The sequence below is a fragment of the Gobius niger genome, assembly GCF_951799975.1.
Source record: "Gobius niger genome assembly, chromosome: 10".
Lineage (NCBI taxonomy): Eukaryota > Metazoa > Chordata > Actinopteri > Gobiiformes > Gobiidae > Gobius > Gobius niger.
In genome coordinates this window covers 20,676,541-20,690,811 of record NC_136861.1, presented here as the reverse complement: position 1 = coordinate 20,690,811, position 14,271 = coordinate 20,676,541, and the positions used below count along the sequence as shown (strand labels likewise).

At 38.3% G+C, this 14,271-nt stretch overlaps 2 protein-coding genes across 2 annotated transcripts; one reads left to right on the top strand and one right to left on the bottom strand.

Moving 5' to 3' along the window:
- Nucleotides 1-50: 50 nt before the first annotated feature.
- On the bottom strand, nucleotides 51-1,764 carry LOC306969565 (methyltransferase-like 26 B). The gene is made up of 6 exons (XM_079565225.1): nucleotides 1,562-1,764; nucleotides 1,320-1,482; nucleotides 1,129-1,188; nucleotides 985-1,052; nucleotides 812-890; nucleotides 51-726 (listed from the first exon to the last, which is right to left on the bottom strand). The coding sequence occupies exons 1-6, from the start codon at nucleotides 1,759-1,761 to the stop codon at nucleotides 679-681; spliced, it is 618 nt and encodes a 205-aa protein (XP_079421351.1). The 5' UTR covers nucleotides 1,762-1,764; the 3' UTR covers nucleotides 51-678.
- A 670-nt stretch (nucleotides 1,765-2,434) lies between these two features.
- mrpl12 (mitochondrial ribosomal protein L12) lies at nucleotides 2,435-4,994 on the top strand. The gene is made up of 5 exons (XM_079564225.1): nucleotides 2,435-2,621; nucleotides 3,711-3,909; nucleotides 3,985-4,059; nucleotides 4,202-4,339; nucleotides 4,480-4,994. Exons 1-5 carry the CDS (start codon nucleotides 2,563-2,565, stop codon nucleotides 4,594-4,596), a joined length of 588 nt encoding a protein of 195 aa, XP_079420351.1. The 5' UTR covers nucleotides 2,435-2,562; the 3' UTR covers nucleotides 4,597-4,994.
- The last annotated feature ends 9,277 nt before the right edge of the window (nucleotides 4,995-14,271 follow it).

Below are 14,271 nucleotides of genomic sequence, written 5' to 3'. Positions count from 1 at the left end.
CGTTGGTGGGAAAATCTCAATATTGCAGGATTGAACTAGAAATTACGGTGTTTTTTTTAAACATTTTTTTTACTACAAATTCAGTCCCTGCCTATTGTAAAACTGCATATGTACTTTTAACTCTTAAAGCATAAACAAGCATAGTACCTTAATCGAACACAACTTGCCTTCAGCGTCACACATAAGGCGTCTGTGGCTGTTCTGGTAACTCCAGAGTGCTGACTTAAAAGAAATATGGAATTGTCTGTAAAGCGAACATGATGTGGCGCATGTATGAAGCATTCTCAATATTTCAGTTGCCATTTGTGATCTTTATTCCACTCACTGATCTGTCTCACTTTAAGGGTAATTTTAAGAAAATATTTAATAAATTTGGTTCTTATTGTCACCACGTTCTATTTATTTTTTTTGGCAGAGGCTTTAAGCTTTATGAGATGAGACTCTTAAGCATAAAAACATGTGAAGAGAAAAGACATGAATATGAGCTAGTAAATGTGCTGCGACATGAACCACTAGGTTATTGTGGAGCACATCCATGTGTGAAGTTCATACTGTCAAAGTAACTTGTAAGGAAATGGTCTATCATTTTTTGTATTCTAAAACAGAAGTATAAAAATGTGCTACAGTAATACAATGCAGTACAAAATACAGAAAAAGCAAGTTGTTGTTGTGGCTTCTCTAATGTTTCCTGAAGATTAGACATTTGTAGAATTCTTCCATCTCAACCTCAAAATAAAACAAGAATGTAATTTATTACATATTATTTTATGACAACAAAAAAGCTACTTTAAAACATTCTACAGATACTCACTATCCTCTCCAAGCGCAGCCCGTTTCCATATGCTATCTGTCTCAGCACATCAATATCTGGAAGGCCCCATTCTGGATTCCTGATAAAGCGTAACATAAGCCGATGTATAAAACATGTAGAATGTGGTTAAGGCAATATAACTGCAAAGCATGAGTAAATCAATGTCTGCTTACAGTTTTCGAATCTCTTCATCCAGATGTTCGTTACAACTTGGTGTAATTGTTCCATTTATTGCATAGACCTGAAAATGTCAGCGACAAACATGATGTAAAGCTAAAAAATATATAATTTTGAAATTAAATATTCATGAGATGTACCCCATATGTTATCAGAAGACCATTTTGTTTGAGGACCTGGCTGGACCCAGTGAAAACCCCCTGGAGAGTCATTCGTATTCTAAGTTAAACTTTTCCCAACACAATGCATTTGTTACTTTGTTGTAGTCTGTTGTAGATCTTTTACAGTATTACATGTGCCCTTTAACTATAAGACAGAAGTATTACTTTACCAGTGCTGTTTTGAAGGTGCTATACTGCAGTAGGTTTATGGCCACAATAACATCACAGGAATTTAGAGAAAGCCCTGCCCATTTCTCCCACGGTTCACTAGCATCAAGGTGCACGGGCTGGAGCACAGTCTTTGCATCAGTGGCGGAAATGTAGGCCTTAATACTAAAAAGGAGTATTTAAAGCTCATTAGTCATTCACTCTGTATCACTCTATTACTTGTATTTGAAATGAAGATACAAACCTGTCTCGGGACTCCTCTTTGATGTCTGACGGTTGCCAGGTGACAAATGGCATCTTCTGGGCGAAACGTATGACATGCTGCCCTGTCCCAGACCCCAGCTCCAAAGCGAAGAGTTGTCTGTGGGACTGCTCCTCCAGAACGTCCTCCAGCACCGAAGCCAAGCTCTGCCAGTTCCTCTCGGCCTGAGGAGACACCAGCATGGTCCACTCACACAGCGACTACTTATGAAAACTGAACCGTGTGTTAGATGACTAGAGCAGATGGTTACACAGATTACTTTGTTAAGAGGATTCTAGTCATGCTCCTCCCTTGTTTTTTTTTTGGGAGGGGATACAGGTTGACAAAAATATGTTTTCTGTGTAAAAAAAAAACACAAAAAAAACTTATTACCTGGGGCCATTTTATTTAAATAAAGGAGGGGGGGGGGGGGGACTACTTAATATACCAAAATGTGTGTTTTTCCATTGAACAAAATAGTTAAAAATGCATTAAGAAGTTAACAGTTTTTTTTTTAATTTAACATCTGAAATTACAAAATAAAAGCTCAGCAGAAATAAATATATACATGTCAACAAACATGCACATGGTTAAAAGGCAGAGGGGGAACACAGAAAAAAATAATACATGAAATTAAATCATAACAGACAGAAAAGGGGAGCATTTGCATCAAGATTATAGTACAGGATGACAAAAAAAAATGTATATATAAATAGATAAAATACCTTTCATGTGGTACCTGATTATTCTTGCAGGATGCGATTTGGATTATGACGGCTTTTAGATCGGAAATAAAAGTATAATTAAAGTTACATTTTGTTTTGTAAATTTTTTGTAAATCCGTGCGAGCCTCCGTAGTGAACAAGTTCACGCAGTGCATCTTGGGTAGGTCAGCAGTCGAAGGGACGCCATGTGCTTTTGAGGCAGAGGAACTGGGATCAAGGCTCAGGCAAATTGTGCAGCTTATCGTGCGTTTCCAGCCTGAAAGCACCGTCACTTATAACATGTACGGTACCACGCGATGCCTCCGAACTGCGCTGCGGCTCGCGGCTCGCAGACACAGGTACGTGTTTCCCCCGGTGCAGTGGAGTCACGTAACTCCTGGTGCGTAACCGGGGTGTTTGGCTTCAAGGGCAGAAAGCCGGTGGTTCATCCTGCTTGCATTTGGTCATCATCAGTTTATTCAAGAATCGCTCATCCTATAAAACTGTTAACTGTTGTCATTGTTGTTGGATTATCATTTGGCACAATACTATTTCGGTAGCTTTGTGAAACACGGCCATGTAATGATGCTTCCTGAGTAAAAATCATACTGTGACATTTTTAAGTAATGCGCTTGGCTTCCTTGAGCAATAATCGTTGCGAGCATCTGTTCAGGATACACAATTGTAGATGTGGCTAAGTTGTGCATCAAGGTCACAGTCTGGTTAACGATGTGTTCATACCCTCAACCAAGGTCCTGAAGACCATTTTTAGGACGCACCTCAAAATATTCTCTGAAAAAAGCCAGAGACCCATGGGACACAACAGTGCCTGTGATGCATTGTTAGCCATTACCATTAAATTAAGCTATAATAATCATAATCATTAATGTTTTGAATGCATTTGTTTTATATAGCGCTTTTCTGGACACTCAATGCGCTTTACATTGCTATTCATTCACTCACTCCCTACTTGGTGTAGTGCTTGGTAGCTTCTATTGTTCGCCACAGCTGCCCTAGGCTAGACTGATGGAAGTAAGGGTGCCAATCTGCGCCATTAGCCCCAAACACTCATTCACACACTACATTCACCCAGGCTTCCTGGTGTTCCCAAACGGTCTCCCATCCTAGTACTAACCAGCTTAGCTTCTGAGATCTGACAGAATCATCCATAGCAAATGTGATGGCCCATATGTGATTTGCAATGTTGAAGTAACTGCACACAGTGTCACAGTGACAGTCATTTGTTGAGTTGAGTGTAGGTGTTCACAACTGTATTATTTCAACCTCCTTTAAGGGGCCTTAGGAATAAAATGCTAGTTTTAAGCATGGTATCCTTATTGTGTGTTTAATATAATAAAATAAACATACAAACCAAACTAAACATGGCCTGTTGTAGACTCTGAGTACTGATCTCAGATAGCCAATTAAAATGTGTTCTTTTCTTACAGACAAGAGATCCAGCTGCAGCGTCCTGCTTTGTTGACACTCAGACTTCTGAGGACCAGTCCAACATGTCATGTAGATGCCATAGCCTCTCCTTCTCTTGATGGCGCACCCAAGCAGTATTCTCCTAAAATTGAACAGCTTGTTAATGACATAGCAAGTCTCACTTTGTTAGAGGTTTCAGACCTCAATGAACTTCTGAAGGTATGTACCGGTCAAGTGAAAGACTTCAGGTGACCTTAATAACGTATCATAATGGCTGGTTTTACAATGTCGCAGAAAACACTAAATATCCAAGATGTGGGAATGATGCCAATGGGTGCAATGGCCGGAGCTGTGGCTCCTGCAGCTCAGGTAAAACTCTTTAAATAAACAATTGTATTAAATCCTGTACATCAACATAACCCCGAAGTCCATACATGAACATGGCTTTTGTTTAATCAGGTTTACATATCATGTAATGAATCTTATTGCCAAGTTTTTGCATGTTCAACAGGCCGCAGAGGAGGACGAGGCACCTGCCAAAAAAGAGAAGACTCACTTCATAGTAAAATTGACAGAGTTCAAAGCTACTGAGAAAGTGAAGCTTATAAAAGAAGTCAAGAACTGCATACAAGGATTAAACCTTGTGCAGGTATGTGCCTCTGAAGTTTGTTTAATACAGCCGACTACATAAAATATCTATACAGCCCTTTCGTATCTATGTATATATGTAAATCTCTTCTTTTTTTCTATGGTGATTCCAATTGATCCAACTCTTTTTTTCATCTTCAGGCGAAAAAACTAGTAGAGTCCCTCCCTCAAGAAATCCGAGCCAACGTGTCCAAAGAGGAGGCAGAGAAACTGAAAGCTGCCCTGGAGGCAGCAGGGGGCAGTGTGGTGCTGGAATAGAGCAGTGCCCAGCACTTCATCCTTTGTTCTTTTTTTTTATTAAATGGAGAAGAGAGAGTAATCAGGATACTGAATGCCTTGAGACATTTTCACTGAACTCAATGTGGGACAACACCGTTCTGTTTGAACTTTCAGGACTATATTTGCGCTAAGGACTTACTGTCTGTTTGTTTGCTTTTTCATATGTGTATGACTGTATATCTGTGTAGCCACTGAATTACAGAAAAAGCGGCTCAAGTGCTATTTCAGTCAGTGAAACTCTATGCGTATATAGAGAGCAGGTTATTTCTGTTGACTTTTTACAAAACCTTAAAATAACAACCTTTAGGTTTTGTGAAAGTATTGAAGACTTGTCTTTGTATTGCTCAAGAGACTGTTAATAATGTGATTAAAGTTGAACGATTATAATATATATGCAATGTCTTACATTGTTTTTTCATTGATTTTGGCTTGATTCTGTCATGACTTAAATGATATGCAGTTCAGCGGGTGTAAACGTACATTTTATGAATGAATAGTTGGAAGTCAAGCAAGCAAGCACTAGGTGGCATTCTAGCTCTGCTTAGAAAGCTGAGGAAAGACAAAACACTGACCTTTATTATGCAGCTATGTGTGTTTTATCTCTAAAAACTTTAACGTATATGTGTTTGGAATAGCAAGGATTATTTTACATTTCTCAATTCTATTTAAAATGATCACAATATCTATTCAGACATTTCTGGTTATGAGTCAAATTCACAGCAATGGGCTGTTCCAGAAGCCCGTCAGCTTACTGATATTGAACAGACTAATACAAGGCAATGACTAACTTGTGCTTGTGACATAAAATAAGCCCTGAAACATGGAAAAATCAGTGACCTTTGCATTATTATTAATTTTATATTTTTGGAGCAATTTTACATTCATTTTAACTTCCAAGATTCATGCAGTGTGGATGCTCAAAATGGAGTAGGCAGAAGCAATAAGCTCATAAGTGCCTACCCCATGTTCAATTCAATATACATTTACATAACATAATAGATTAGATGGTCATTACTCACTGACCAACAGATTTAGACAGCACCGCACCCTCTAACTACATGACAAACCTCTGAGCCATTTTACATTTCTGCAATTTTTGCTACATCTTCCAAATATCACTGTCAAAATTTACATTATCATTCATCATTATAAAGGTGCATTATTTGCGGGGAAAAAGTTGCATGCAACAAAAACCTTCCAAACAGCTGATCCTGGAGCATCCTAGAGACCAGTGACAGAAAGTAAAGGCACCATGCTGGCCACTCATACAGCCGCTGGGTCACTATAAGGTCAGATATGTACAAACATCAACTTTTTTTTCCACATAAAAAGTTGCATAATGCACCCTTGAATTAAGATGAAAATAATTAATAGTAAAAGTAAATACATAGAAATATTTTTAATACCACTCAGCTTATTCAAATATTGGTCATCCAATTTAGTATATACCTGTAGCTGTATCACACATCCTATGGTCACTAAGTCTTTGAGTCACCTGCAACCATAGAACTAAATTACTGTGTTTTTAGCGGTAAGTGCATCTCAAAAACAATTTTAGCTCCTGAGTCACTAAAAAACCTTCTTACCTCTATTTATATAGGCTAAACTACACCTTAACAGCAGTTAAAATATATTACAAAGCACCTGTAATCAGACTCTGCTGGAAGTTTGAGAAGTGAAGCCATTTATGTATGGGTAAAAGCTATTGCTATAAGCTATTAATAAGCTACTAAATTATCAGTGAAGCTGCCTGGAAAAAGAGGAACACCACCTCATGCATCAGCAAGTGGGGGGCATGAATTTTGTGCTTTCGCAAAGGAGCTGGACTGAAAACACATCTACAAAAACAAGACAACAATAGATCAAGGTTAAAAGTACAAGTAAGTCTATTAGTGCAATGGCAAGGCAAGGCAAATTTATTCCTACTGCACATGTAAACAAACACAATAAAACAAACACAATAACACACAATAAAAGTGGATATATTCACCCCTTAACCCCTTACAGACATGTTCCAAAAGTCTCCCGTTAACGTAACTGTTGCAAGTGTTCATTTAATCTATTCACAGACATGTCATACATGTAGGCTAGAGCTGCTGAATTGAAATCATGTCTCTACTCATTCAGCATTTCTTTAAGCAGTATAAATCTTCTGCCAAAATGAACAACAATGAAAGGGGTCTGGACTCAATTAGATGAGAGAGCTGCTCCAGCCTCTCACACTTTGTCTCTCCAAAGTCATTATTTGCTTGGATTCAGAGCCAGAATAAGTCAGAAGGTTACTTATGCAGAGAAATCATTGGCATCGGTTCTGCAGAAACAGGTCACACCAAATCAACACATATTTCATGTCTTCCCTTTGGTTGGTCCTTAATCATCATCGTAAATCTGATGGCGGTAACAGCTTCTTTTTGGTGGAAAGTTTGGACTGAAAGGAATAAAATTGATAGTATTTTGTGTGAAAACATTACATTACATTTTAAAATAAGATAAGATAAGATAAGACTGATGGATAAGATGGAGAAATTCACTTGTTGCATAAAGAAGTTGTTTACACTGTTGCTTCTACCAACTGAACTTGGGCTGCATGTGTGCACTCTCCATATGCATGCTGAGAGTTGGCTATATCTGTCTCATCTCCAGCTCAATAGCCTGTCATTGAGGAGGTGGGTGGCAGAAGCAGTGGGGTAGAGAATCTCCTGTGGTTTCCTGTCAGTCTGAGTGACTATATATGTTTTATTCATGCCAGGGAAAATGAATTGTGGATGTCCTTATGTATGGGTTTGTCCACAGTTCAAAGAAAACAAAACACGGACGACCTGCAAGTGGGATGGCAATTGTATTCTATTACCGCCATGTATCCAGTACATGTATATTTTTTTCTTTTTTTAGGGTCTGCTTTTACTGCTTACTCGTACCACGCTAGATTGTATATTCCAATATGTAGCAACTGTGGGGAGAAGCTGAATGTAAAGTTTGTCACCAAAGACACTATTTCATATCAATGAACGATAAGATTGCTTTGACACGATCTCTCCATGTCAGTCAAATATTGCCTGAATAAACCATGGGAAATAGAAAGCAATGGAGAATTTCAAAGAACAGAATGTGTCTTTCAGCAGTTTTCCATTAATTTAGTGACTCAGATAATGCATTGCTCAAGAAGCATGAAATGTGTTTTCTGGTGAGGCAAAATTACATATTTACTAGACAACTGTATGCTTCAGTAGAGAAAGGATTTTGCAGGTCGGATATATTACCAAGTGCTTCAGAATTACCTTGTAAATCAGACTGATACAGCTCATTCTCCAAACTTAAGGATATTTCCTTAAAGTCACATCATGTAGAATTTTACCCAATAAATACAATTGAAATAGAAGCATTTATTTTATGACAGATATTTTCATTATGGAAAAATACCTCATAAATGTACAAACAAACATTTGCTGTGAGCGGCTCACCTCTCCTAAGGCATGACTGTAACTTTAACGGGAGTGGGTACATCTCCAGCTCGTCTCCATGAAAATGTCGTCTGAAGTCAGCAGAATTTCAGTACAAAACATGTTCCTAACCTGCCTTTAAGCATTTTTTTTTTCCAGGCAGATTTTTTTTTTTTCCAGATACATGCTGCTGAAATTAATTGATGACTCCCTTAGAGATGGTGTGAGGAGCTAGGTCCCTGGGGGAGCTCAAAGTAGAGTTGCTGTTCCTCGATGAGCATGATGAAGGGCATCAGGAGGAAGAGAACTCACTGTCTCGGTTGTCTTGGGAACACTTTCTGGTCCCTGAAAGGAGCTGGAGAAGAAGAAGATCTTTATTTATATAGCGCCTTTCACAGACATATAGTCACAAAGCGCTTTACATGAGACAATTGTACATTCACTCCATACTCAGTGGTGGAAAGCTACGTTTGTAGATTCAGTTTCCCCTGGGGGAGACTGTCAGAGGCGCTTTCGCGACTACACATGTCTGCGCCAACGGACCCTCTGACCACCACCATACATTCACTCACACACACATCATTCATCCTGGCCTATTGTGCATGTTTTTAGTGGTAGGGGAAACCTACGCAGACACGAGGAGAACATGCAAACTCCACACAGAAAGGCCCCGTCCCTGGTGGGAATCGAACCCGGACCTTCTAGCTGTGAAGCGAGAGCACTAACCGCTGTGCTACCGTGCCGCCCGAGGAGGTAGCGGTGGAGGAGGTGAAGAAAGTCAGAGTCTCTTCTGGTGCTGCATCTGACAGTTTGTTTTCTTCTGTCAGTGCTCAGTCCTTGTAAGCGGATGTGTGGCTTTATATTTTTATGTCAATCCTATTACTTTCCTGTAGCCTATACATCCATTTTAGTAATTGTAGAGAGCACATAATCTATTTATGGCCCAAAGGTTTGGTTGTTCAGACAGAGAGATGGAATTTGTCCACTATCAGTCATTATAAATATTGGAAGAAAAAAATAAATAGACTAGCTAGCCTACTTTTTTGATCAGATGCCTTCTGAAGTGAAACAGATAAACATGAAATAAATGAATTAATAAAAATAAAAAAAAGCTTTGATGTTGAGCTCATGGTTGAGGGGATACAAGCTGGCCTTTAAGGGTGTAGCTGGAAAATATTGTCTAAAAACTATATCATGGTCTAGTGGAATCAACATATCATGAACTTTGAAGTTCATGATCTGAAGAACAAACAGATACATTATAATACGCTGATCTGTGAGACACTAGCAGAGAGTTCGGGAAAATCCACTGTAACCTTGGAGATCCGCCATATTTGAGGCTGTTAGCTTACATTTTCCATAGACTAACATGAGCTAAAAACAGTATAAAAAGTGGAGAAATAAGCCGTGGAACAGCTCTGTTAGCTGTTGAGTCACGACTGGTAAATACATATAACACACTGTGGTGTCCATGTGTTTTAATGCAAACAATAACTCCAGTATTTCACCCTCTAAAATCTCCATTGGTTTATTATTGCTGCTAATCCAATGATGCTTAGCGATGTGACATTACAGTCCTTAATCGTAAATACTTGCTTATCTACTTATATTTACTATTTACTTCAGTGGTACTACTCGACTCCCCATCTGGGTTAGTTTGTTGATCATGGTAGCAATGATGCTGTAACAGTCCCAGCGCCGCACATAAGCAATTCATATTAAACTGTACCATATGTGTAATGGTGAAAGTCACTGGGGTCAACACAATTCCCAGTGTTTCCTGTGGACATAATTTACCCCACAACTGTAGCGTTTACAAGAAAAAAATTGTAAGTAGTGACTATACTGGATGATTTCCCAGTGTGGGCAAGGAATGATCCAAAAATGTGCATCAAATTTATCAGGGGATTAGGATAAGGCCTCTGAAATGGAGAACTACTTTTCACTTAATACACAGTAAGTACAATATTATAGAGGTCATTTTGTTGTTATACACTTTTCTCAAACCACTGTAAATGTCCTAATAAAATGGTCACCTTTTAAATAACAAAACCTATTTTCCTCTTTGTGACCTCGAAATCATGTCCTAGTTTTCCACACTCTTTTCTTCTTTTATATTCCATCCACAATAACCCTAAAAATGTCAGGCTTTCAAGCGATGAATGGCCAAATCCCTGTTCGACTTCTCTCTCACTTGAGTCTTTGCTCTTTGCCCTGTGCAACCTTTGCGTCAACTCCTCTGCACTCACTCTGTTTCTGTCGGCCACCTGTAAATGTGCTGTGCCAACTCTGACAGCTACAGAGGAAAAATTAAGGCTCCCTGTATTGAAGGTGTTCTGAATGGAGTCCACAAATCCACTTGAGAAACCATGAATCTGGTATTTATATTTAATCGGTAAAGTAACCACAATTGCCGTTTTCCTCTTGACAAAAGTGATTTGTTCTTCCTCTTTTTAGATATCTTGTTGCCCGTTACTCACTGCACTGGGTGGTAATGGCGCAGATTCCTGGTTTGGAGGAAGAGCCAAAACCATGAGCTATGGGCTCAAATTATGGAAAATCTTGCGTGGGAAATCTACATTTTCTAAAGGTTTGTCTTTGACTTTGTCGAGAACTCCACCTCATTTGTATCTACCATGCCTTCAGCAGTTAGCATCGAGCCAAGGCAGTGCTTCATGCAAACAGAAAGGAAAGCCAAAGGGCAAGATGTCACCAAGATACTGAATAAAAAAGATATAAATATGCTATATACAACACACGCACTAGGGGCTATCAGATTGGTCCAAGATTGATTTGTTAAAAGGGCAAGATGTAAAAAAATAACACAAAGTACAAGAATGTTTTACTTTGCTTTTGTTTTTACCCCTACTAGTTAGCAGTAGTTAGTTCTCTGTCAATAATTTCTGGCAGCAAGAGGCACTGCAGAATTTATGATAATAGTTTTAACATTTTAAAATGGCAATATCGTTTTGATGGGGAGCTTACAAAGAAAAAACAAATTAGAACTTTTCAGCATTGGTTTTGATTTCAGATCATTTGCATGTGCAGCAGGACACAGACTCGGTGATGTCTGAACTGTGGGGGTGTGCATTAACATTAGAGCATAGAAACTCGTGCTGGGGCTATATTAGAGGCTAATCATATCATCGCAGGCACTGAAGCTTTCACAATTCTAGTAACTCCCTTTTCATAATAACTTAAATTCACAGTTGTAGTGCTTCACTTAATCAAGTCTTGCTCCAATTTTCATACAAGATTATATTCCAGTTTGAAGACGGCATTGCAGTTCAGTCATGTAGAAAGAGGAGTCACTGCTGGAGGTTCATCCCCTGCTTTTTGATTCACTCATGTTTGTTCCTCAGGGGGTTATAAAGACTGACATTAAAATAACAACACATCACAGGGTTTACTGCAGCTGTCCCGCAGAGATCGTAAGTATGATCAACCACATCTGAGTACCAAGTGTTTTGGCACAACATGTGTTAAAATTAGCTGTAACAAAATGAAGTGGTCAGTTGTAATTCATGTGGACTGACAAATGGTCCTGACAAGTTCGACCGGCCTGCAGACATCAGGCACTGCCGTCCAGCTTTCTGTCATCTTTCATGTAGTTTGCTGTCATTAGACTGCAATGCACATGGGAAACGTGCGCTTGTCTCTTAAGTTGACTGAATCAGTTTGGTTTTAAGAAGCAATTTAAGGCGGTTATGAATGTCAATGATTTCCTTACTATTAAGTGTGATGATATTTTGATTCAAAATCTTTCTGAACTGTTGTAAAGCACTTCATGATTCAGGTTGTGGCTAGAATCCTGAATTATCCAGAAAGATTATCAGCGCGATTTAGTTTAGAAATGTTCAGTGAATGGCTGTGCGCATTCCTGTGCTGTAAAATGCTGTGCTTATTTGCATTTGATAGAAATACAAAAGCAGTTGTTCAGAATCCAGATGCATCATTTTATGTGTTTTTCTTCTTAATCTATAATATTATTTACATTTTGACATGCAGACATGCATGTACATTTCCTCGCACGTTAGTGATGTCTCATTGTCATTCACATCACATATTATTTTAGGCGCTTCAAGACCATTCCCCTGTTTTCCATTTACTTGTGATATTATCAGGCTCTTGTTAATGGAGCATGAATCCAGCAGCAGCCAAAACAACATTTAATAAGACAATGTTACTAAAGGCCAAATTTAATCTGAATGGCCTCATGTTTTTATGCGCAGATGCTTTGACTGCGTAAAAGCATAATATATGTTTATGAGGCACAAACAAACAGCAATGTTCTTCTTCGCGTTAACTTGTTTGTGATCCGCCTTGACATTTTGTCCAAATCAAGCACACAAATAAAGTCGCCTTTCCCTGCTTCGTTTTACTTAAATGTGCCGGAGGATAGATCTTTATCTGTTTTTGTTGTGTGGTCACATTATCAAACAATTGCCTTTCATTTCCTCTGGTTTGTACATTGTGCCCTTTTAACAAATTGAAATGATTTAAACAAACACTCGATTCAGATATATCTGGTATGTGTCACATGAAGGAAATAATGTGCAGAATGATATTTGCTCGTCGACGCGGGTCGGTTCTGCCTATTTCACTGACGTCTTTGAGCGTGTCATTACAAATCCAATATAGTTGCTCTATTAAAGGGCGGAAGAACGGAGTTAGGGGGAGATTGTTTTGTTCACACCGTGCCCCCTGTTATCGAAGCCACCCTAAACATGGCGGATGCTGGCCATTATCGAAGCGCTTTGTGTCATTCACCAGCAGGGACTGAACATTTCCAGCTCAAAATGTACCGGGGTCAATAGGTCCATGAACTGCGCGCATAGCTATAACAGCTGACTGCTATTATGTTGTCTCGCTGCATCCTGTTTCTATTTGGGCTGTACAATGTCGCCAAATAATGTTTACTTATTACAATATTAGGTGACGCAATTTCCATATTGCAAGAGAAGCAGCAATAATTTGCTAATCGTCCAAAACAAAACCTTGAAGAATGTGCAGCTTTTAATCATGATTTTCCTTATTTTATATTTACAGATATCAATTTGAAGCTGTTGCTGTAGATCACTGGCATAAATGTGAGAAAAAAATACATGGCAAGTTTTCTGTTATTTTATCTTTTCATATAAGAACAAGGTGTTTTATGCCTAAAAATGCCCCAAATTTCCCATCTTTTTGGTGACAAGATCTGAATAATGGATAGAGCTACATTCAAATTTATTGTTTCATTTTATTGATAAATGAGTTGCCAAGACTTTTTCACAGGGGATTTTGGATTTCTTTTTTAGTTTTAAAATAAGCTGTTTTTTAGTGGAAAAATGTGTAAAAAAATTATTTTCGTCTTATTTTTTGACATTCAAAACTCAATAAATGGGCTTTAGGGATTAGATAATAAAAAATTCCTCTGAAAAAATCTTCCAAATATTGTCCAGTCCAAGGCTGGAAAATGTGAAGTCTTTAGGTCCTACTGACGTGGACATAGTGTCACTACAATGACAGAAAAATGTGTTTTGAGAAAAAGGCCCTTGAAATTGCATTGTCCCATATAAGTCTATGGGGGAACATTGAATCAGCACAATATTTAAACATGTTATTGTGAAGATTCGGTATATTTTTGGTTTCCGGGTGAAAGCTTGTATGTTCAGAGACCAATTTGGCCCAAAACCTGAAAACTGAAAAAAAATTCAGTTTTGCCTGTAGTGTCTCCCCTTAAGCCGTGTTTTGGACCTGATATATTTAATAATAATCATTTTATTTAACAAATGTTTATATAGGTAGCGTTCACTTGATCACAACATTCTAAAGAGCTAGTTTAAAATTGAGGTGGAGGGCAACTGACAGTAACTATGGTAACGGTGGTAACTGACAAAATTTATATTTTTTTATGTCTTTGTTTTTTTGCTCATATCTCAGTCATTACTGGAGGAATCCACATGAAACTAAAACTGTCACAAAGTTCATTGTCTCCTCTGTCAGCACATATGAACTAATGTCCAATTATTTTCTCCAATAAACGTTAAAAAGTGATTTGTCAATTTTCATTTAGAGATTTCTTCAGACAGTAATTGAATATCTTAAATGACTTAAATGACACTCATGCTTATGTTCTACATCTAAATTTGTAATAGTTGTCCTGATTTATTACTGTTTGGGTTAATTGTGCTAGCATAAATAATGATGTTTTTTTGGCTTCCCAGATGTG

Excerpts from the sequence above, each read along its gene's own strand:
- mrpl12 (XM_079564225.1), top strand. The coding sequence starts at position 2,563 with ATGTACGGTACCACGCGATGCCTCCGAACTGCGCTGCGGCTCGCGGCT. Across the intron at positions 2,622-3,710 it reads CTCGCGGCTCGCAGACACAG|ACAAGAGATCCAGCTGCAGC; the intron begins GTACGTGTTTCC and ends CTTTTCTTACAG. Across the intron at positions 4,340-4,479 it reads AAGGATTAAACCTTGTGCAG|GCGAAAAAACTAGTAGAGTC; the intron begins GTATGTGCCTCT and ends TTTCATCTTCAG.
- LOC306969565 (XM_079565225.1), bottom strand. The coding sequence starts at position 1,761 with ATGCTGGTGTCTCCTCAGGCCGAGAGGAACTGGCAGAGCTTGGCTTCG. Across the intron at positions 1,189-1,319 it reads GCACCTTCAAAACAGCACTG|GGGGTTTTCACTGGGTCCAG; the intron begins GTAAAGTAATAC and ends ATGACTCTCCAG. Across the intron at positions 891-984 it reads GATGAAGAGATTCGAAAACT|GAATCCAGAATGGGGCCTTC; the intron begins GTAAGCAGACAT and ends ACGCTTTATCAG.